Genomic DNA, 24725 nt, shown 5'->3' on the forward strand with positions numbered 1-24725 from the left:
CACAAATAGAGTCTGAGTTACCTGTGGTAAACTCTCATGTACCTTCTGTAGAAATGACAGGTGTTATAAACTAAGTATTTAAATGCCCAGGCCTGTTAAGCTAATTAAAGAGCTTGCTTACAGCTTGAAATAATTAGATAATCAAGATCCTTACATTGTTTTAATGCCTCAAACACAGCATCAAAGCCAGGAATACCATTCTCAGTTGTATTGTTTGACGTGAATTCAATCAAAAGGAAACGACCGCTGGAAAACAGGTTCGTCGTGGGCTCAACAGGGCATATCTTATCAAGCGAACGATTTGATGAATGCCGTCCATCTCGGATGCTCAGAGAGTCACTAGGGTATGATCTCAATTTCTTAAGTTTAATTTTTACAAAACGTCCCTCGGGTACTGTGATCAACCATGAGCAATTAATGCTGCTTGATGAGTTCGTGGGGAACAAGGGCCACAGGATCCTCCCTTTGATATCAAAGAGCTTCTCTTTTTGACCAACGCACTGCCTTACAGCAACTGGGAATGAAATAAAAGACACGATATTTACAACAAGAAAACAAGAATTTAGAAAAAATTGTTTTATGTGATAATCTTACTTATAAACAATATACAAACTGTGGCCATTTTCGTCTATTTGCGCTATCAAAACCAATTGAGTTTTTCACAATGCAATGGTTTATTCCGCGGCTATCCCTAGTCACCCTTTTTAACAACTTGGGTCAGATTTCCAAAAAGTCCTCTAGTTTGCAGCGAACTGTGTTTTGAGTTAAGATAATCAACCAAAGGATAAATTAGAGTTGTTTTCTTACATTTGTCAACGGCTTCAAACACAGCAAGGAACAGAATATCTTTTTCCAGGGAGGAATTTACTTGAATCCAAAGCTGAATGTAGCTGAAAACCAATGTTTTTTCTCCAATTATATCATCTTCCCTGAAAGTTTCCAAATGCTTCATAGAAGAATTCTGACCATCTCGAATTTGAAGAACTGCATCTTGGACTGACGAGAAATTAAGTATCTTCAACATTAACAGTTTTCCATCAGGTATTGTTACCATCCAAGTGCATGATGAATTGGAGGCGTTGAGAGTGCCTCTACTGGCCTTCAGATGTGTAATGTTCCCTGATACGCATGCTCCATTCGACACTAAAATGACCAGATTTAACGTTTTAGTCCATTGAGTCTGCGATTATTTCAGTCAGCACCAAGAACAACGACCTCTGCCAAGTTTCCAGATGTGCGAAGACGAAATGAAAGATGATGTTTGTTTCGAATTCCGGAGATTCCCGGCGCAGAAGATACGGAAGCCCGTGAATTTTTGGGCTTCCTACCTGGGTAGAGGTCTTTACTTTCGGTGCCGACCGAAAAAAATGGGGCATCTGAGACGAAAATAAAGAAGTTAGAGGGGGAAGACGATGGAGCACAACTTATAACTAAAATCAGCAATTTTCCTAGCTGAAAACAACCTCGTTTCCAGGGCTTTTCTCCGCCCCTACCTCGGGGGAGAAAAGCCCTGGGAACAAGGTTGAGGTGAAAATTGGTTTTGGAGAAAATTCCTTCTGACGAAGGGCTAACGCTCAGCTCACAAATATCTCTTGCGTTAGTTAATACATCTTTATCAACTAATTTACTCGTTTCACTAGCCAGACTCTTTTGACCCCTGGACAATTTAAAAAACTATGGTCAATGGTCTCTCGTGGCGGACAAGAGGCGCATCTACCAGATGAGATACAACCCCCTTTGAAAAGGGACTCACGAACCTTGACGCCGCAGACGATAATAAGCCAAAATGACATCGTTCTTATAATTCTCAGTGAACGAAACCAGGATAAGAGACGAATGACCATCGAGGGAGAACCCCTGTCCGAATGACCTGGGACCATTGACGGGACAAGATTGGCGGAGATGACTTGACTGAAAGGAGCTTTCGATACAAGGTTTTACAAACTAGGGCACTGTCTCCCACCCTGGAAGGACAAGCGACGCCCCAAAAAGTATTTGCACAGGAAAAAGCTAGAATCATCAGGAGAATTAAGCACGGAGGCCATCTCTGCCAATCTCAAAGCCTGTGCCTATAGGACGAAATTGGCAAGATTGACACCCCCGAATTTCAATTCAAAAAGCAAGTGTTACGACTAACAATCCCCATTTTTGAGGCCCATAGGAAGGGCCAGATCAAGGCATTAACCCGCGCAATGACCCATTTTGGCACGGTAAGAACTCTGGCAAGGTAAACCAGCTTGCTCAAACCAAGTGCATTGATAATTAGAGCCTTAACGGGAAAGGACAGGGATCTCGACTTCCAGAGATTGAGGGATTTCTCCAGTTTCTCAAGTTTAGGCTGCCAATTAAAATGCTGTGTAGGGATGGTGCCAAACAGTACCCCCAAGATTTTCATTTTCGTAACCCAGGTGAGGCTCAAAGGCTCATCACAACGACACCTCGAAGTCCTCAGCCACATTTTTTCAGTTTTGGTGCGATTCACCGGTGCCCCTTTCATAGACATTAACACCACTGAAGAGATTGAGTACAGTCGTGGTGTCGTCCGCATACAAGCGAACACGTGCTTACCGCCTTCTTGCACCAGGGAGGAGGAACCCCTCAACCCCCGAACAACGGCGAATGAGGGACGCTAATACCTCAACACAAAGGACGTAAAGTAAGAGCGACAAAGGGCCCCCATGACGCCCCCCGCGCGCAAGGGAAATCCTCTGAGATAGCCAAACGTTAAAGATAATCTGCATAAAGGCACCATTGTAAAAGGTTGGGATCCACCGGAAAAACCCGGGTCCAAAACCATTAACCTGAAGAAGTTGCAAGAGAAAGAAACGGTTGACACGGTCAAAAGCTTTCTCCTGGTCAAGGCTGACTAAGATTGCGGATTCATCAGTCCGTTGAATGTAGTCCAAGACATCACGCAAAAGAGTAACATTAGAAAAGATACTTTTTGCCAGGAACGGAGCAAGTCTGATCAAGGTGGACAATATATTCAAGACCTTTTTGGAAAGACGAGAAGTGATCGCTTTAGAAATAATCTTATAGTCCACATTCAAAAGAGAGATGGGCCGCCAGTTTTTTAAGTGCTTAACGTCACCACGCTTCTTAAAAATGAGGCGGGTGATGCTACCCTTCATCGAGCCACAAAGCTCGCCATCGGACGAAGCACGTTGAGGGGGAGAAAGGGACTTTTCAACGGATTCTAAACAACGCTGTTTAAAAAACGCGTCGATAGGCTCGTCAGTGAAGAGATCTTAATAGAAGCGCACGTGCGCACGTTTAATTCCTTCACGCGTGAACACCTCTACATCATCAGAATTAAGAATAGGAAAAACAATATTACGCTCGAAGCGTTCACGTTCAAACTGAAAGAAAAGCGCGCAGGCCTTTCTCCCTCCTCAAGCCACTGAACTCTAGAACGGAATTTAGAACCGTCTAACTCATTCAAGGTAAGAGCCTTAAGCTTACTTTCGAGCTCGGAAATTTCAGGACTAACTTAGGAAGCACCAGAAGTAAGTTGAAGTTTTAGCTTAATAATCCGGTTAACTAAAAGAACACGCACATGCGAGAGATCCCTGCTCTTTTTCCTGGCAAAGAAAATTATCTCAGAGCGGATGGAGTTTTTAAAAAAGTCCCACCAAACTTTAACGGAAGAAAAGTGTTGCAAGCAATTGCCTAAATGATCGATATCATTCGAAATAGAGTCACAAAACACATCATCATTCAAAAGTGAATTATTTTAAACTTCCAAATGCCAGGACCAGGAGGATTACCGTATTTTTTCGAATAATAGTTAGCCGTCCCTCGATTAATCGCCTCCCTTTGACCGAAATATTTAAAATAATCGCCTCCCTCGAATAATCGCCCCCCCCCCCCTCCCCCTACCCTCTTATCCAGTTAAAGTCATCAGCGATGACAAGAGAAAATGAGGGGACAGAGAGGGAGGCTCAAGGCGTTGGCCGGGATATGTTATGTCCACGAAAGTTATTTTTAGACGAGCGAAAGTCTTTGTTCTAGGGGAAGTCTGTCTTCCGAGACGTCCGCATGCAGTCTTGCTTCGCTCTCAGGTTCTTAGTGAAAAGAGAAAATGATGGCGCACGTGGAAGGCTGATGAATATGTATTTTCTTTCAAACATCGGACCGAGGTTGGCCTGCATGCGGACGTCTCGGAAGACTTCCGCTCTTCTAAAAATAACTTTCGTGGACATGACATATCCCAAGGGCTGGACCGGGAGCCTCCTTCTCTGTCCCCTCATTTTCTCTTGGCGATGATTCAGGCTCTGGCGCCGAAGATATTGACATTGAACATTGATTACCGTAATCAACGAAACAAATTTGAAACACTAAAAAGCCCATGTTTGGTTTATATTTGATGTGATTATTTTTTTGATTTAATGGTATAATAAAACAAAATATTTAAGGCTCGACCTTCTGTGAGAAATATTTGAAATAATCGCCTCCCTCGAATAATCGCCCCCTTTTGGTGCGAAAAAAGGAATAATCGCCCCCGGCTATTATTCGAGGAAATACGGTATTTCCAGTGAACTGGAAGAAAAGACAAAAAATCATGGTAGGGAAAAGCACAAGGGCTGATTTCACGACTAACAACAGAAGGCATGAAGTTCTTATAAACAAACAAATTATCTAAACTTGAACCAATTGAAAAATTGGAATTAAATCATGTGCACTTGCACAATCTCGGATGAAGCTTGCGCCAGACGAGGCTGAACGAAAATCAGTAAAGCATTTAGCAGGCACAAAGTTGCCGACAAACTTATCAAGATTGTGATCGTAACAACTATATAATCACCAGCAATTATTAAAACATCAGAAAATAGGAAGTATTCATTCAAACTTCTGAAAAACACTTTCTTTTCGACCAAGTCGGTGGGGGCATAAATATTAATTAAATTAATCCTTAGATCGTCAACTTTGAAGAGGAGACTAACAACCCTCCCAGACGTGTCTCTTTTCCAGTGACTGACATCGCCGGAAAAAGATTCAGAAAGGCAAGTAAGGACATCACCTTGTTTGCCTACAGCAGGGGACCAAAAACAAGGTCCACGCGAGGCACAAGAGAAAACGCAAAAAACGTCAGGATCAGTAATCTTTCGGGAAACGTCATAAGAAGTACGAAGACTATCGATGAGATAGAAACTTTTACTGAAACCACTAGAATTTAGGGGAAGAATTTTCAAACTCACGAAGGGTGAGGGTTCTTAGTCTTTTTACGAGAATTGACCGGCATAGGTGAAGTTGATTTTCGCGCAGGTGGACCATCCGTGAAGTCTAACCTGGCAGGCTTACGATTGGGTGAGGAGCGGCAGGACGGACAGAAATCTGTGAGGGCGATGCGAATTGTAGAGCCAGGATCCTCAGGAATCTCCATCGCAGCAATAGCTTAATCAGAAGCAGAAGAACGTTGCGAATCAACTGCACCGGCAAGCTGTAGATCAGACGAAGTAGGAGAACCAGATATGATGCTCGACAGAGAAATACATACATACTATACTATACATACTTAATTGACCGCTCCCCATAGGGGCTTTTCAGGGCCAACGAAACGACGGAACAGAACAACAACAACTGTTAAGAATCCCAACTGGCCGGAGGCAAACCAGTTGGCTATTTACAAGTGCAGCTGGGAAGTTGAACCAGGGACTACCAGGATCAAATTCAACGAGTGGTCAGAGCGGGTCTTGAACCCGGGATCTCCGGATCTCCGGATCTCAAGGCCAGCACCCTAACCACTGGGTCACACTACCACAGAGGAAGAAACAGGGACGGCGATTCAAGAGGTGAAAGGAGGGACTGAGACGACGGACGACTGAGAGAACTGTGTAGACTGCGAAGACTGCGAGAGCTGTGCGAAGGGCAGGGGTGTTTTGGGACAGTGATGAAGGCTGACCAGTAGATGGCGACGATGATGATTGCGATGAAATGAGAACTCAGGAAGGTGTAGCAGGCACATCAGGAGAAGACTGCGAAGGAGGCTATGAATGAGGAACATCAGGTAAAGATTCCGATAAAGGAATTGATGGAGGCGGGGCATCGGAAGAAGGCTCATCAGAAGGAGGCTGCGGGAGAGGCTGTGATGGACGGGACTCTGGAAGAAGGGCAGAAGCAGCAGCATCATCACCAGTCAAAATTTTCAGGGCGCCGCCACCAAGATAATTTACAATCGATAGCGTAGTGGCCCGGCGACCTCTTTGCAAGCACTGCACTTGATCTCTTCTTTACAGTCGCTGAAGGTGTGACCCAGTTGATCACAGTTAAAATATACCACGTTAGGGTACACCTTTGCGACATGATTGGGAAGATGGCACTTTCTGCAAGTAGGAATCTGTCCCTCGTGTTTGACTCTAAGAAGCTTCCTTCCGAAGCGTAGGAAGGATGGAATCGATTCGGATAGCCCCATTCTAACAACGCGTGTTCCATTCTGGATGCCCTCTTAGCCCTGAAGATTACATCTGCTGAAACCGTGGACAGACCCATAGTGGCCGAGATGATGGGCCAATGCTTCTACAGAAAGCCCGAAGGGAGTATCATACACGACATCGAAGGTACACGTAGAAGATGAATTACAATGACGACGGATAAAAGAACATTTACGAAGGAAGAGATCACGGTACTCACTTGTGGAAAACGTCACGGAAACAAAGCCATTAGGATTACGTTGGAGACATGTCGCCGCAACAGCACGGATGCCACAGTTCTTTAGATCGGCAAACACTTGGGATAAAGAAGTGTCCTTGTCGATCGGAAAGAGAAAAGTGCGCCGTACATGGTCGCTCGGGCAAAATGTTCAGCGGATAGATAGAATCCTTCTCTTCATCAGTAAAACGTTCACCATTCTTCATTACGTAATCAATGCTGGATTGACTAGACACACTGGAGTGTCGACGACGCCCGGCCATTTGGGCATAACAAGGGATATCAGCAATCGCCATGTTCTGCTCAGTTTCGGAAGAATCAGCTCAGCTACGCTGGGGATCAAGAACATTACCTGCCATACTTTTGCGAGGGCAGTGGTGAGAGCACTCGCCTCCCATCAATGTGGCCCGGGTTCGATTCCCAGACTCGGCGTCATATGTGGGTTGAGTTTGTTGGTTCTCTACTCTGCACCGAGAGGTTTTCTCCGGGTACTCCGGTTTCCTCTCTCCTCAAAAACCAAATTAGTGCTCTACGGCGCTAAAAGATTAGACACTTAAATAAAGTTCCTTTCCTTTCCTTTCCTTCCAAACGACCAAAACAGCAATACCACAAGCAAAAATTTGAAATGGTAGGGCTTTGCCGAGGGAAAGCCCTAGAACTATCCATGCCTCACCATGGCGTAGCTAACATACCAAGCGGGTGCTTTTAGCATCCCTTTAAGTGGCAGCTTCACATGCCATACATGCGGTAAGCTGGGTTGGGAACAGCAAAACTGTTCTCCCACGGCAAGCGTGTGGGAAGGGGGATCAACAACTTGGTCGGAGTAAATATCATAACAAACGGGAAAAATACGTCTAGGGAAATATCACACAGTAAAAAAAATCCAATCAATCGGACTATAAATCCTGACAGTTTAATTCAGTGAGGTCAAAATAAAGCCGAAATTTCAGGGTTGATGTAGAGTTACGAGTTACAAAATCGCAGGGCACGATATAGTCTGTATAAAAAAATACTTAGAAGTCCCTGGGCAAAAAGCAAATAATTCAAAGTGCCTGTATGCATGTTGTGCGGAAAAGGCGTAATTCAAGGCCTGTAAGAGGCTTGTTTTTGTGTTTAAGTTTTAACAACTGAATTGATCAACAAATCTTATCTTACCTTCGGCATTTAATATTTGTAGCAGCACACAAAGCCCTAAGATATATGAAAAAAAGAGTAAATAACCTCCCCTTAGACCATGAAACGGGCGATAAGTCGTTGAGACCGTAAAAGCAATTTTTTAACTGGAGGGAACACATTTGGTAGATGAATCAGAAAGCCAGCCAAAAAAACTGAATCGAAGACCCTAGACTGAGGAATGCGCGGGGTTGTTTCACCCTTAGATTAGATGGAGCAATAATACCAAAACAACACGGAATATTGATCTCTTCTTTCTGGTGAGGTGCCGTATGCCATCCTCTTGCGGCCAGAAACATGCATGCCGCGAAAGTTCTTCCATTGAAGTCGGTGAAAAAGATCATCATGGTTATACTTATCACGTGTTAGGACAAAACTTACCAAAATGAAAACTACGGAGAAGCATCTTCGGTTCAAAATCTTTAGAAACAGACGTGAAGCGCGCGACTCTATACGTTACTTGGCAAAAATAATTTTATTGCCAAAAAATTCTTGTACGATCGAACATCTGCTTTCAGCTTGCAGCGCTGTCGCATTTTACGTGGGTTTATGCTGACAATGAAAACGTAATAAATCTGCTTACAGCTGGATAAGGGAATAATATAGCATTTTAAAGGCACCTTAAAGCCGCTGTGTGGTTAGAAGTTTTAATGGTTAATTACAAGAAAATAGTGTTATATTTATTTATAATTATTATTTTTATTTACATTTTTACCCTACTTACAAAGTGACAACTAGTATTGCAACTATGTACAACAATGCATAACACAACCATTACACTACTAGCGATGCTAACAAACCAACATCTTAAGGGACATTCAAATACTAAAAATCATAAATTCAAGAGAAATAAAAAAGTAACTAAATATTTGGTAACCAATTCCACTTTTCTGCGTATCTATGACGTTCCTATGTTGATTTGAACTCAATGTATTTTTCTAACGATAATTAGCGAACTAAAGCTACGAATTCGCTGGAACATAATCAAATTTCTTTTTGGCTCTAGTATTGATGTATAGATAGTCTTTTCCTATATAACAATCAGGGAAGACTTCCTTGCGTCAACCGGCGAAATGTGTCCATTTCAGTTTTGTCCAGCTGGAACCAATGACGTTCGGAGAATTCAAAGTCTCGTGAAATATTAAGGAAAATGATGTTAGGGTTGATGTCATGTGTCAGCTGCGGAAAGGAAGACATAGTTAAAACCATGAAATGCCGATCTCTAATATTTGTCCTTGGTATTATCTAGGCTGTTCCACGCTTCCAGATAGTCAGGAAAGCGAAAAGGCGCCTTGCCTCGACCCAAGCCTTCACTCGTTTTTCGTACGCAGTTTTTTTTTCGCTTTCCCGACAATCTGGGAAACTGGAACAGGCTAAGTATTATCCATATGTAGCAACACGATCTCAGTTTGCTCCAAATGAAGTATAATTTTCCATTTAGATTACTTTGTCCCAGGACTTGTGGTAGCAGATAAAAAGAAAAAAGTAAAAAGCAGTTCCTGGACAGGATTTGAACCCGGAGCACCCACTTTGAAAAAAACTGTTTTTATCCACTTAACCACCAATGATCAACTAGCTGACAGTTGTACCGATTATTTACCAAAGCTAATAAGTATATATGAAATCATTGCTAAATAGTTGCAAGTCTAGTGATAATACACGTTTACAGCGGAATTCGGAAGAAAAAAACATTGACATATTTAAAAAAATAATATTTTGGCAGTTAGCGATGTGGTAGTCTGGTGATTAAGTAAAGGGGTTATTAATCAAACGTTCCCAGGTTCGAGTTCTACGAGTCCAGACATTGGAGTTCGGCTTTTAAAAGAAATACGTTAATTTCTCATCAAGCTTTCAGTGTCCAAAATGAACGATAATACTCCACTTGGAGCAAATTGGAATGAGTGTGAAAAATATTTGCATATCATCCACTTTCCTTTGTCTTTGTCCTCACTGCCTCACTATCAAGCTGAATTTTAATATATCGAAAAAGGCCTATTCTCGGTTTTCACATGACGTCACGACCGCCATGTTGGTGCCCCTAAACAAAGAAAAGGCGGCCATGTTGGTGCCCCGACCAAATCTTCCGGGAATTTACCGCTATTATTATGCAAACGCTTCCTTTTGTTTTCGTTGAAAAACATGGCCGTTGATCACGTGAGTGAAAACCAGCAATTAGGATGTTTGTCACATAAGAAACTGGAGTTACGTTCTAATTCACTGCGTTCAAACGAACGTAACTTATTTTACGCTTTCAACTCCCTGTATGAACAGGCATCAAACTACAGCAGGTTAGGATGGATACTCTTGCAGAGTATACCAAGTTTATTAACTTCCTTTTACAATACCTTGTTATAATAAGTTCACTCATTAATACAGTTCCATGAGATACTATTGAAGTAATTCAATACAATAACTCATTACAAATAGTTCCCTCATATAATTGCATGAAATACTATAGAAATAATTCAATACAAGAGTTTATTATAATTAGATTCCTCATTACAATTACATGAAATACTAAGCGAGAAAAATTTAAATCACCCGACCACGTGGTGTAGCATATTGAGAAAACTAACATCAATCAAATGAATGCTACCTACAATCAGGCTAAGGATCGAAGTTGGAAATCACAACCCAAGGAAATTAGTTACCGCCAATCTATTCTGCACATCCTCGTGAACGTACATATCCTTGGCTGTGTCCGTTTTCCAGCGGCCGTGAAGTTTCAATAATCTATCTGAGATAAAGTTTTTACTGTGTTGCACAACTGAGGTAATACCGCCCGACCTTAAGCTATGTAATCCAAAACACCTCGCATCATAACCCAATTCGACAAGGCAGGACTTAAAGATCTCCCGGCACCTTGTATAAGACAATCCAGATTTGCGAATAGAATACGAATTTGAACTCCTGTGATAACTTACAGATCTAAACAACGGGAGAGTAGATTTGAAGTCAATACCAGCTATTTCAATATATCTGATAACCAAGTTCACTAGGCAATACTTATTATGGAGGCGATCGATGTATACGATGTTCCCCTCTCGATAAATATCCGTCGTGGAACTGGAAATGAAAATTGACATGTAGCCACCCACAAATGTTAAATGTGTAGGCAAAATGTTAGAAATCTCATTAAATCTCAAAAAACCAGCAAACCCTACGGTACAAATAGTAGCAATCCTCAAATCTTTTAAGTTAGAACCCGGGGTAGCGTATTTATCGATTATCTGTTTAACAATATCTGCCGTTATGGGCGTCTTCTTGGTGACCGGTTTGCTTTAGCTTCTCTTGGCAGATTGCACAATATTCCGACAGAGATCATTCTCCAGCGGGTTATTCTCAGGAAAAAGTGTGTAAAGCCATTTAAGGGTGGAGTATTCCAGAATAACAGATGCACTAGACTCAGTTTGTTTGGAGAATTCCGGTAAATACATTGCCGCCACTATACTGTCATAAGGCAAATCAACAGTAATGCCATTTTTCCGGGACCAGTTAAAGACCTTTTTAAACTCTCCTAGGTATTTCTTTACTGTAGAATTGGGTCTGGAAGTCAAGACTTGCTTGATAGCCTCTCGTCTGTCTTCCTGTAAAATCACCGGGACTTTGCTCCAGTAAGAGCTTTTTCCAACAATCTAGAAAAGAATACAAATCAAGCAATAACATGAAATACTTCACCGTGATAACTCGCGTCAATGCCTTCATCTCAATGTTAAAGGCCAGTGCCTTGTGCAAAACAACTATGGCCAGTGTTATAGTTTCGTATAGGGCTCAAAAGCCTTTCGCATACCCAGACAAGCTCATAGACTCAGTACTACCTAGGAAACACAAACACAGGCCAGTGCCACACGATATTCTATTGATGCTCAAACAATATCAAAACATAGGCCAGCGCCTTAAACTTCATAACAACAAGCCACACTCTGGCATTGCACAAGGGTACCATCCTGCTATACGATAACGTAATGTTTAAAATGAAGCCGCACCGCCAGTATGGAACCTTTAAAACGTTTAGACCCTAACAACGAATTCACATTTCGGCCATGCTCTAATACACCGTTTCCAGAGAAACGCTATAGTCAGTGATGCACTGGGCATACGTTCTACTCAATAGGGGCCAAAAAGGCACGACTAAAGTACCAGTGGCCTTCTGTTGTGACAAATAGTGAAGAGTTCTAGAGACGATGCAAATTGGAGAAACAACAAGGCAATTTTCTTGTTGTAAAGGTTGCATGAAAAAATCGATTCCTGCGCAACCGGGCATCCAAAATCTCGAGAAAAAACGATCTATTTTATGGTTATAGTGATTTGCAAAACAATCTATCGTATGTGGGCCCACAAATTTTCCAACAGCGCGAAGCACGAATTTGAAATTTGCCAGTCATCCGTGTCTATGATTCGACTAATGAAATCATCTCTTTCAACCTCGGAACGAGGAACCCATTGAATATCCAGCAGAATCTTATGTTTGATGCATATTTCGAAGATCCTCAAAGCGAGGGTGTGTATATCGGTTCTCATACTTCCAACCTCAACTATTTTTGCAGCAGCTTGGCTATCAGTGAACCATTTGACATGCGAGTTTTTTAATACAGTGCAAAAGGATTCAAGCGCAAATTCTATTGCATATAACTCCCTCCACGTGGAGGATAATCCAGACTCTTCCTCAGTCCACATATTACGACAAATAAACTCGTGATTCAACGCCATGTGCGCGCCACAGCCAGTTCCGCTGGCGTCAAAGTAAACAAAACAATTAGGCAAATTATTGCTAAAGCAATATCTTATACTCGCATTTTCAAGGTTTACTCTCCAGAAATTAACTTCATCAACGCTATACCGATCAAGTTTAAAAGGTGAGTCCCAATCTGGGGGCAGCAACAATAGACATAGAGCAATGTCTAGTCATAATTCTGCTAACATTGCCGACAACGGCTGCTGTGGAAATAATCTTGCCAACGAATGAAGCCAATTGCCTTGCGGACATGACATAGTCATTACTTCTGATAGCCTCAATATGTTCAAATATTTTCCTCAGTCTGCGATCCGTTATGTGAATACAACCCTCCAAAGAATTCCAACGCAATACAATAACTTGACGTGGCTCCCAAATACTCTTTTCGTCATTCAGTACAAAACCCGCCGATCCTAAATCTCGTTTAACTTTTGAACTTACCACCTTGCAACTTTCGTAGGTATTATCTATTACAAATCCGTCATCCAGAAAAACAGCTATTTTTACTCCTTGGAAGCGCCAATACTTTTCTAATGGACGTACGCATTTAGTAAATATGTAAGGCGCAGTGGAAAGGCCAAAAGGTAAAACGGCAAAAACAAAGTACCGACTGGACTGCGACCCTTGCAAGTTCCAAGAAAAACCTAAATAGGTCTGATGTTCTTCTGCTATTTCTATATGGTGGTACCCACGCTTGAGATCAAACGAGAACATATACGCGCCTTTTTCAAAATAGCTTAATGCAATTTTCCAATCTACACATTTAAACCGTTTTTTCTTAAGACATTTGTTGACATACCTTAAATCGAGAATCAACCTCCTTTTGCGGCAGGGCTGGACCGAAACAGATAAGGGGTTAATAACAAACGGAGGCGCATTCAACTCACGGATACGTCCCGAGTTAAGAAGCTCTGTGACTGCCTCGCCTACAAAGGAACTATGAACTATAGCAGATCTATTATTATGTAACTGAACAGATGGCGGAGTGTAGATAAAAGGTAACTTGTATCCATCTTGAACAACACTGATAATAAAGCTAGAAGCTCCTATAGCTTTGTAAAAGTTAACATTTTCCCTTAACTTTCCTTTAACACAAGTACTATCATTGATGGGGAATTCGTATTGTTCTTTCACCTGAGCGAGGCTATCGAAAAATCCGTCCTGATCACTTAGCATTGTTTGTTGACGATCCAGGCTGTCCTCCTCACACAACACTGGATTGAGCGGTAATATTGAAGTGCCCCTTACATCCACATTGTTTTTTCTCCAAGGTCAGATATCAGCAGTATAAAACATATTTTGCGATGACTCTGCATTTATCGTTTCCAACAAAATTAGGAGACCTTTGTCCCACTTTAAAATAAAATGCAGAGCAATTTGTGACGTCCGTTTCAAGAATAGACCAATGCTTCTGTCGAGAGCGCTCATGGGACAACGACTTCTGTTTTTAAAGGGAACATCCACTCTTACTACCAAATAAGTTTAAACCGAAGGAAATTATGTTTACAAACTTTTTTGTTCGAAATTTGCTTTTAAAACAGTGTTTATATATCAAGAAAAGTGAAGTTAAAATCTTTTTCAAAATTTTTTTTAAATTTCGCGGGCACTTCCGTCTTGAATAATTGTGACGTATTACGGTTGCCCAAATGTTCTGACACAAAGAGCTTTTGTCCAATAACAATAGAGCAACCGTAACACGTCACAATTATTCAAGATGGCGGCGCCAGCGAAATTTGAAAACAAAAATAGGCGATTCTAAAACTTATTTATTTCGCATACAAACTGACTTGACTGTAGTTATTTTCTGTGATCTCAAGTTATTTTTTTGTTGAAGTGGAGGTTCCCTTTAAAGAGAAATTTAGAAGTGAAAAGTGCATAGGACATCATTTGAGGCTTTAAGGGCACAGCCAATGAGACATGACATAAGTTTGATAGTGGCTTAAATGGTTTTAAATACAAAGTTTTCCAAAAGCTAGAGAATGTTACCACATAAAAGGGCCTCTTTAATAACGGCAGCGTTTTCCTTAAGATTGCAAATAAAGGGACCATCAGGAACACCACTCACTGTTCCATCTCGCCTGCTCCCCACGTTGTGGCATCATTGTCCCCCCCCCCCTGGGGGTGAGGCCTTTTAATTTTTTTCTATCCCCCCTTCGGTTCATCGTTTCGTCTCTTAGCTCAATCGTGGTTGTTTATTTTCCATTCTCTCTTCAATAAAGCGCTATTTGCTCCTTTACCATTTGACCGTGACTTTTATAGCTAAATGCATCAGTTATTCTCGCGATCAAGCCGAGTAAGTCAACTGATCTAATGATCTGTGACTGTCTCTCAAATCTCTCACAGAGCGTGCCGACGTGAAAACCAATGACTCTATCGACTTCTGTCTGTTTAAAGATCACTGATAACCAAGATAGAAGGCAAAAAAAATCCCGATTTTTGAGCAACTTAGCCTTCCAAATGTTGTGAAATGAACTAAACAGGAATCTCCGTCATGGCGCAAATGATTGATAGAGGCATTCGTCTGACAGTTCGAAGGTTTAAACCGTACATTACTTATATTTGTTATTTAGTTAAATTTTAAGATTTTTTCCCTTCACGGGGTTTCAAGCACACGAGCAATGTCAGCATTAGTAGGTATTATCTCCCTTGTGGTATTTCATGGCAAATAGCCAATTATAGTCTTTACAACTGCATTTTCCAAAATAACAACACTTCTTGAAAAATCAATTACAGCCACTGTATCCCGCTGTTTATCACGTTATAGTTGGCAGGTTGAATCGAAAGCGAGATCAAAGAAATCGAAGTAAACATTGACTGACAAATCTGATGCTTCAAATCAAAAGTTGTCATATTTCTGCATGCGCTCTTTCTTGTCATGAATTGAAGAACGTTTTGACCGGCTTGGTCAGGGGTTTTTAAGAGGACATTAAACGGTTTACGATCAAACAGCGGGTGTGGAGATCATAGATCAAGCGAAGTCTCCAAACTCTTGACTAATTAACGATACAACCTGCTTCATTTGTTGATAAAACTAATGAAGCAAAATATTGAACTGAATGGTGTTTGTTTTATGCCATGAAGGAAGCACCTTGAATCGCTGGTTGACTTTCACGGAGAGGAACTTTTTAAGGAGAGCAACCCCCTACTGTGTAGTTATCAACGCTCGCCATTTTAAGAAGCTCACAAACGCACATGAGCTCATTAGAGCAGATTTCTCAATAAAAGAAATCGGGTGAAAAACCTTGATCGGAGGCCAAATTTTAAAATGCGATCAAAAGGAATTAATCTTTCAACAAACGATCCTCCCCTGTGGCCATTGGGGTTAAGGACGAAAGCGACCTTGTATAATAACTTGGAGACTATTGACAGCGCATGTGAACGCAATCAGAGGTTTTTGACCAAAAGTTGTATTACTCACTCCAAACATAAAACTTAGCAAAACTGTCATTTCCCCTCTCCAATTAAAGTGAAACATGAATTATTCAAAACAAGAGTCCTCTGGAGTTTATGTTAATAATGAATGTGGCCACCGCTATATACAATGAAGTTCTGCTGTTCTTCTATTGTTATAGAGAGGCGACAGAGAAACAATCCAGCGCCGTTGGGGAAGTGTCGGCAGGCTATCCTTGGTCAGTAGTAGTGTAGTTGAAGAAGGATGGCCTGCCTCTGGTCTCAGAGACTAAAGCACGCCTATTTGGCCCACGCATAAATTTTTCTGATCGCGAAAAGATATCGAGGATTTATCAACGGTACATCCCGTTTGATGTACCTGACTTTTAGACGGTCGGAGTGAGGGAGAAGAAGATAAAAAGAAAAGAAGGGAAGGACCGGAGAGAGAGCGGTTACATCACGAATCACAGGGTCGGAAAAAAATAACAGATGTCGGGCGAAGCTGAAGGGTTATGGACAGGCGATATAGAGACGAGTTTCCAAGAGGCACTGGCAATCTACCCGCCCTGCGGAAGACAAAAGATTATGTTGTCAACAAAGGACAAAATGTACGGTCGGAACGAGCTTATAGCACGTTATATCCTAATGAAAACTGGCAAAGTTAGAACTCGGAAGCAAGTGGCCAGCCATATTCAGGTCTTGGCTCGGAAAAAGATTCGACAGTTTCAGTCAAGAATAAAAGAGAAAACTTATATTAATGATGGCTTACAAGAAATGATTGCCATGTCATCGGCGGAGATCTTGTCTCCCGTCGTTCATCATACGAGCGATGGTTACAATGCTCCTCCCTGTTCAGAGATTCCACCCGGTCCTCCGCCTGCATTATTACACTGTTATTCATCCACCGGGCCTAGTCATCACGGACACTTGATGGTTGAAATCCCGCGTTCCCGTACCCCGCCGAAGCTACAGTTCCCGGTTACAAGAGACCAGGAAAATATCTCGGGGCTTTCCCCGCCGCGCACTCCGCCGAAAATGGAGGCGCATTTTAATGAGAGTGCTCTTCAGACTAGTTTAACCTGGGAGGTGCCAGACATCACTCAAGAGCTTAACTACAAAGAACAAACAGAAGATTTTACTTCGCAGTTTAACATCGTTGTCAATAACCCAAGCGCCTGGCGCGCAGTACCGGAAGTTATCCATAACGCCAGATGTAAAGACGAGCCTGTAATTTCAACGTGTGCTCTTGGTGTTTCTATGTCTTCCTTACCCGAGACTCCAACCTTTGATGATTACTTGGTTTACGATGCAGATCAAACGTGCCCTTCAATTGATTTCTCAGATATGTGAATTCATTCCACGGGGGTAATTATAGACCATAAATTTATGAGTTTTTCTCTTTATGTTTCATATTTTAGTTTTAATTTTAATTTTCAGGCATGAAATGTTTTTGGAGATTTGTCGCCTCTTGAATTGGTCTCTTTTAGAAAGCACGAAGTAAATATGGTGGATAAACATTTATTTCTCGTTGGCCCTGCTTCTTTTTTTCATCGGTAGTTGTCAAAAACAAAACACGATTTATGAGGATGTTTGCATTGCATCATATTTTTCTATTTTGGAATCAGATGATGATTAGGATTGTTATATTCACGAAGGCACAACCTATTTAGGTTAAGGGGAGCGCATTTTCCAGTTGCCAAGGCCTTTAATCTCGTGATTGGACATTGTCAATCTCTGTGGCCCTCTCAAGGTGAACAACAGCATCTTTGATTCTCTTTCGCCTTTAAAAAAATGTAACGAGAAGACAAAGAAGTCATTTATTCTTATATCGAAATAGAGTTCCCCTCAAAATTAATTTTTATTTCATTAATTTTGGTCGAAGATTTGATATTAAGCTACGTGTCTATCTTTTTTTGTTTGCCTTCAAAGTTCTTTGCCACCCGCCCGGTGCTTCACGCATGATAAGTCAGGCGCCTGTATCTTAGAGCCTTTGCATTCATCAACCTTACTAACTTATTCCTCTAAAACAAACTTGGTTTTGATTGAAATTTACGGTTCAGTGTTTTCACATGCTTCAGTTTGCACTTCTATCAGGGTAATTGTGTATCACGATTCTCGGTTTATTTACCAATGGAAGCTATCAAAACAGAGCGGGATTACTTCGTCTGAAACTGAGATAATTTTACTTCAATCATTTCCAATCTCGTTGAGTCGTCCTTATTGGCAAATTTCTTTCAATTTTCTTGGTCTGAAGGTATATAATATATCTTTTTTTTGGTCCATTGTAAAATGTATTTCAATGATTTTTATTGGCGAGTAACCATGATTTATTACATGTTATTGTACGTGTGCTGCTTTTAACTTGTTTTGGGGCCTTTCCACAGTAAACGGGTAATACTTCTTTCTCTTTGGTGGAAAGCCAACCAACTGCTAAGCGTTTAAAGTAGGCTATGATAATCTCGAAACCAGTAAGTCTCAAATGAATTTTATGTTTTTCTCAAGCAGTGTTTAAGCCAACCCCTTTTAAATCATGTTTTACTTCTTGAAAAGCCGCAAACACGGTAAAAGGGCAATGAATCCACTCATTGTTTTCCCGTTGACTCGATCCGACAAAGCGTAGCAACATTCATAAAAACCTTGCAAGTGTTTAAGGTGGTTAATTAACGCTTGTTTGGTTGTTTTGGGATCCAATGACCAGGTATCAGTGGCTTCACAGTCAAACGCTTTTATGAATCAGTCGACTAGCTCAATGAAAGTAGTGCAAACACACTAGAATGATTACAGGGAAAAAAATGGACTAGGAACAGTTGAAACTATATAGGACATTTCATACTTTGAAGCATCATAAATATTCATGTTTTTCGGCCATTTTAACTAGATCAAAAGCAATAAGCAAACTGCGGTGATAAATATATTACAATTATAATTTTAACTTGACATTTCCTATGATACAACATAAGTGATGGTTGAACAAATTTTAAGAAAATCTACATGTACGTGTAAAACTTTGAAAAAGATTGTTACCCTTGTTTTAGCCTAGGTTTTCAAAGATTAGTGAAGTAATCACACGCTGTCTCAAATCTTGTATCAGTAAGTTCTATGGTTTTGTTGACCTTAAGTTGATATTTCAAAACACCCACCGAATCAAGTATTTTTTTTCCCTGCAAAGGACATCCTCTTTTTTTCCTCCGTTTAGCGTCGTCCGAACGACCCAAATTTTTGGCATTTTCAAAACTGAAAAAAAAAAAAAAATTAACGACGTAGTTAAACCATTTTTTTTGTCGCATAAGAATTTCGGTGGTTGATTCTTTTCCCCATGTTGTCTTAATTTTACAATAACACTAACCACTTTTTCCGCCATATTGATTTTGGGTTCGTGTCTTGTTGTTTCCAGGCTCGACAGCAACGATGCTGGGGTACCAGGCCTCCCATTTCCGAGACTTCTTCTTACTTTTTTTTAGTTTTTTTTTTCAATCCGACCGACCGACCCAATACCAGGAAACTCATTCGACACTAAACAAAAAAAAAAAAAAACAAAAAAAAAAAACAAAAAAAAAAAAATGGGTGGCCAAAGATCGTTTCCGTAGATTTCAAAAATCCAATTTTGTGTACACATCGTGTTGTTGGGATTGCAAAGACTTTTACATTGGTAAAACGAAACGTCGTTTACATGACCAGAAAACGGATCATTAGAGAGCCCTTACAGGTAACATTTACACTTCTGCTGTTGCGGATCATACAATCAAAATGGGTAACAACATCAAGTGGGACCATTTGGAAGTCTTGGCAAATGGAAGATAGATGCGATTTACCCTGTAAAATAAAAAAAAACCTTAATAATACACAAACTTAAACCAAAGGTAAACGAAAACGTTGGCAATAAGAAAATCTGGTTTTATTAGCCAATTAAACAAGCCAGTTTTCACTGCTTATATTACATTTGTTTGTTAAAGGGAACCTCCACTTCAGCAAAAAAATTACTTAAAATCACATTAAATAACTGTTACAGTCAAGTCAGTCTAAAATATTTTCAAACAAAGCGTTTGTATTCGAAAAAAATGTATTAGAATCGCCTATTTTTGTTTTCAAATTTTGCGGGCGCCGCCATCTTGAATAATTGTGACGTGTTACGGTTGCCCTATTGTTATTAGACAAAAGAGAGACAAAAGCACTAATTGGGCAACCGTAACACGTCACAATTATTTAAGATGGCGGCACCCACGAAACTTGAAAGTGAAAATAAGCGATTTTAAAATTCACGTTTCCTGATATAAACACTTTTTTAAAAACAGATTTCGATCAAATTTGTTTGTAAACATAATTTCCTTTGGTTTAAACTTATTCTGTAGTAAGAGTGAACGTTCCCTTTAAGAAAATTGTTCTTAATCTAGTTACTAGTCCCTTTCAGAGTTTTACACAGTAAACGTCAAGTTAAAATGCATTATAATATGTTTATCACCGCAGTTTGTTCATTGATTATGAAACATATTGGTCGTGATCGTTCGGTAATGATGAAATGAATAGGATGCAGATTTATGTAGAGAGTAAGAAGTAATCGTCCGAAGCACGCTTAAATCGAACTTTAATTGATACCGTTAAGCTTAATTAACTCTTTCCTGTACAGCCCAAAATGTTTGGATTTGGATCAATGTGTCGAATTACTCTTTATTCAACCACGTCACCGATTTCTTGTACTGAACGAAATTTTCACTAGAGCGTCATATCTTTGTTGGCCTGTTATAGTATAGAATCATTTTAGGTTGAAATGACGCTCTTATTTGCTAGTAATCAAGTTTTATTTATTTACAACATAATACTTTATTTTGAATGCTATTTACTCCTTGAGACTTTTATTTTCTTTGTTTTTTTTTTAAACACGATTTTGGTGATTTTTGAACGAGTGTGAGTTGTATTTTGTTGCTACGATAAAGGTAGCAAAGAAATTAAGCGAAATTTAAAGTTTATTTGAAGAAAAAAGCATGGAACAGGGGTCTTTGAGCCCAACCTCGTTCCCAGGACCTCTACCTTGGCTTCTGGGCTTGTTCCCAGGACCTTTCCCTGAAGCCAAAGGAGAGATCCTGGGAACGAGGTTGCTTTGAGCGAAACTCCTTCCCAGAGTCTCTCTTTTAACCGGCAAGGTAGAAGAAAGACCCTGGAAACGAGGTTGTCTTTGGGCTTGATTGAAAAGCTTGGTTACTGAGTCTGCAAATTATTTCTGCAAATCACAACGTCTGAAAAAGGATCAAGCACTGGTGATTGGCTCTAAAAGCTTAGCCGTAAGCAGGTCCTGCTTGGTTGAAACAGTAATTGTGAGGCGAATTTTTTTAGGCCAATCACTAGGTAGAGTGATGCAATACCAACGTTTTTCATTTGAATTGTTCTATTGAAGCGTTTTGCTCTTCTATACAAAAAACGTAAAATATAAGCCTTAAAGTCTTAAAACTAAGCATAAACGTCAGCTTTTTTTACCGTATTTTATATCAGATTATTTTAATACTCTTTGTTGTCAGAAACCTAAGGTTATCTTAACGGATTCTTGTTACTCAGTTGTAAATTGTATTTTTCCAAGAGTAAATTAGACAAGAGTGTTATAACATGGATGGGTTCCCCAGCACAACCACAAATGAGTCTATTTTTAGAATACCCTTTCTCGGGAAAAAATTAGTTGTCATGTCCCTCAAAAAATATGGCAGAAGCAGTCAGGCGTGACATGGCTTCTCCTGATTGGTTAAAAAGTAGCGGCCTTTTGTTTGTTTTCGTGAGTAAAGTGTGTCTAAAAGTGATTGCACTTGTGACTGTGCTAGGGCAATACCGGACATTGATAGAGAAACACTTCTATCTCATTCACTATTGATTTTTCCCTTCGAGAACCACAAATGTCCTCGGTATGTCCGATGAGGAACAAAAGAGAGCCAGCCTCTTTCTGTTGCTTATAACCAAGCCGGTAAAATATACTAGTGTGACGAAGCCCCGAAAAAGCAACCAACCAAAGCAAAAATGGTAGCACTATAGCCCTACCAGCTTGTCCCATTTCCATGGCTCGTGGGGGACTGTTTCAGGAACCCATGACCAGGAGCCTACAACTCTATTGTGTTCGTGTAACGGCGTTTTCACAGACCGATTTATTTTTAGATTGAATTTCCCGCGAATGAGACTTACACAGGAGCCCGTTGACCAATTACAAGAAATTAAGCTGGCGTCATAGGGTCACCGAACCGGAACTGCCTTTGTTTTTTGACCTATTTCGCGGGAAGGGCTAGTCTAAAAATAAACCTACTTGTGAAAACGCCGTTTCACAGACCCTGTATGGAAGTTGCACGCTCCAGATGGGGTCCTGACTGTTTCCATTTTAGTGCATTTGTGGTTTAAAGACGGTGCCTACGGATTCAAAGGTATTTTTGCGCGGTTTATGAGTATGCGGGAAAAGCAGATCTTAACAAGTGTTATTGAAATCCAAAAAGAAAATCGGGGGTAACCACTCATTTTTCAAAGATACCGCACAAAATATGTAAAAAGCTTTATAAATACAAAGCAATGTATGGCGTTCCTCTCCAAATTGAAGCTTAATTATTTTTGAAAAAAGCACGCTTATACCAAGAGCACTTGCTAAGTTTTGCTTTCTCCACACAGTTTTAAACTGCGCAAAAATATCCCTACATTAGTAAGCATCACTCATGGAAAACCGAGTGCCAAGAGATGCGCAATAGCAATAGTAAGCTTAAAAAAATTAGGGGCCTTTAGATTCTAGGACGAGAACATGTACAATATTTGACTTCTTTTGGTTAAATGACGAAACGATTCCGCGATTACGTTTACTTGGTTTATTGGTTGTCTAAAGAACTGTTACCACTTTTTCCACCAATCAGAAGCCAGACTAAAATGTTAACCAAACACGCGCGCGCATTTCCCGCACTTTGAGCAACTTACATAGCAGAAGTTAGGTTAGAATTTTATTGATTTCTTCACGAAGTCTGCGCACGTTGCGCGTTGTCAAAATACTTGATTTTGCGGCTCAATTGAAAATCGCTTGAGTCAACGTAGTAAATGTTTTGATCTCCATTGCAGCATCTTCAGCTGGCAAAGTGTACAAACTGTATATTGTTTATTTTGTCACAGAGAAAACTATTTTCATACCAAATCTCGGCAGCTATCGCCTTGCTTGTGCCTATTTTTTTCATGTTACGCCAATCGGATCAGCTTACAGTTTTTCCCCTGCCTCCCCTCCGTAGCTTACCTACAGTAACTTAAGTATTATTTGTGTCACGTTAATGCGATCGGACTCAACTTGCTTGCTATTAAATGAATATCATAGTGTTTTTCGGAAAAGGCAAAACACATGGTCCGATTTTCAATTAACTTGTATCGAAAGTAACTTAAGGTTTGCACCGCGGTTCCTTTTTAAAATTCTAACCACTTTATCAATCAATGAGGAATCTGGCAAAATACATTTTCCGCGTTTTTCGCAGTGTACATTCAATAGTTCGTTAGAAATGGTTCGCAATGGTACAAGTAATTGAAAATTGCTCTTGCGTGTAATAAATTTAAGAACAAGGCTGTGAGTTATGCTAATATTGAGCAGTTTTGCCTTCGTGTATGTTAAAGTATCAAGCGCATACGGAGATGCAGTTGGATGTGATTTAGGTTTGATAAGAGAAAGCATTATTTTTCTTTACATTTTGCGCTTTGCTTAAAGTATTTTATTAATAAAAAGTAACAACGATTATTTGTATCTGTTTTTCTCCCATTGCTTGACTCTGTCCCTGTCTCCTCAAACAGCTGTTTTCTATACATGGAAACCACTGGCTACCCATCATCCGATCTTCATTGTGCGAGGAAGCTCGAGTCGTTGTTTATCAGTCCCCAATGATTCAAGAATTCCTGCTTATTTACAAAACAAAATTGTCCTTAAGTAATTTGAACCTTGACGGACTAATATATACAGAACTGATGGTGAAGGAACACTTCGCCAAAAATTATTTAACAGGGGCACCCAACGAGAAAATAGTTCAAAGCCACTTAAACATAGCATTGTTAAATGTATTTTAGTATTTAACTGGTAGATATAGGCATATTTTTATCCCCTAAAAATAATTCATCTGTTCGGATTCCCTAGCTGAACGTCAAGTGATCCGAAAATTATGGGGATCAAAAGTTACCTTTTCGAAAATTTAAGAATAAAGGCTCCGGAAAATTCTAGGTGACCTTTTTAGGGTAAAAATCCGTTAAAAATGGACAATTAGACCATTTTCCAGATGTTTAAAAATCTTAGGAGAGGCAGGCAAGCAAGAAATTTTACAACAAGTGTTCCGAAAATTCTAGATATCAAATCGTCTTCCAACAGATATTTTCTGAAAATTGACGTTGGGTACCCCTGATCTAACCGTGTAGTATTTGAATCTTCCTTGAGTTTATAGCTTAAAAACTTTCATATGCAAGTCACACTTCATTCACCTGAAGTGAGCGCTGTCCAGGCTTCGAAGAAACTACGATTCCCTTATCCTAAAATATGGACAAAACGAAAGAAATGAAATAATAATAATTACAACGTTGCCCACAAGGAAAACGAAAGGCAGGGGCCACTTTCTCCTGAGACCCGAAAACTTTTTGGACCCGTGAGACTATTATCCGCCCGTTGTGCAAACCTTCTCTTTTATTCTCTTTTCAATACAAGAAAAATGATGATTGCCAAATGTCATTCAGTGAAACGACTTCCTTTCAGAGTTACAAAGTAATACCTTATTACATGAAATTTTCGCGACACGTTAATTTCGCGAATTTC

At 40.3% G+C, this 24725-nt stretch overlaps 3 protein-coding genes across 5 annotated transcripts in view; 1 reads left to right on the forward strand and 2 right to left on the reverse strand.

Moving 5' to 3' along the window:
- The window catches only part of LOC138002063 (dorsal-ventral patterning tolloid-like protein 1), a 17936-nt gene extending 9650 nt beyond the window's left edge, over positions 1-8286 (reverse strand). Inside the window, exons 1-4 of the mRNA XM_068848199.1 lie at positions 8203-8286; positions 7804-7839; positions 808-1143; positions 155-514 (exon numbers count right to left, since the gene is read on the reverse strand). Of these exons, the coding sequence (XP_068704300.1) occupies positions 155-514; positions 808-1143; positions 7804-7839; positions 8203-8227 (757 nt within the window). The 5' untranslated portion in view covers positions 8228-8286. The remainder of the gene's footprint in view (positions 1-154; positions 515-807; positions 1144-7803; positions 7840-8202) is intronic.
- A 7861-nt stretch (positions 8287-16147) lies between these two features.
- LOC137974217 (transcriptional enhancer factor TEF-4-like) lies at positions 16148-19357 on the forward strand. The gene is made up of 2 exons (XM_068821096.1): positions 16148-17311; positions 19341-19357. Exon 1 carries the CDS (start codon positions 16436-16438, stop codon positions 17294-17296), a length of 861 nt encoding a protein of 286 aa, XP_068677197.1. The 5' UTR covers positions 16148-16435; the 3' UTR covers positions 17297-17311; positions 19341-19357.
- Positions 19358-20140: 783 nt separating this feature from the next.
- Positions 20141-24725, reverse strand: part of LOC138002530 (adrenocorticotropic hormone receptor-like) — a 30389-nt gene continuing 25804 nt past the window's right edge. Inside the window, exon 3 of one of the 3 annotated variants that reach the window (XM_068848657.1) lies at positions 20141-23824. In XM_068848657.1, coding sequence (XP_068704758.1) covers positions 23815-23824 — 10 coding nt within the window. In that variant the 3' untranslated portion in view covers positions 20141-23814. Of the gene's footprint in view, positions 24446-24725 lie in introns of all 3 variants that reach the window. The other 2 variants (XM_068848616.1, XM_068848581.1) reach the window with 2 other exon arrangements.

This window comes from Montipora foliosa, chromosome 1 (genome assembly GCF_036669935.1).
Source record: "Montipora foliosa isolate CH-2021 chromosome 1, ASM3666993v2, whole genome shotgun sequence".
In the NCBI taxonomy this organism is placed as follows: Eukaryota; Metazoa; Cnidaria; class Anthozoa; order Scleractinia; family Acroporidae; genus Montipora; species Montipora foliosa.

What these genes read in the sequence shown, in the direction of transcription:
- LOC137974217 (XM_068821096.1), top strand. Translation starts at nt 16,436, where the DNA reads ATGTCGGGCGAAGCTGAAGGGTTATGGACAGGCGATATAGAGACGAGT.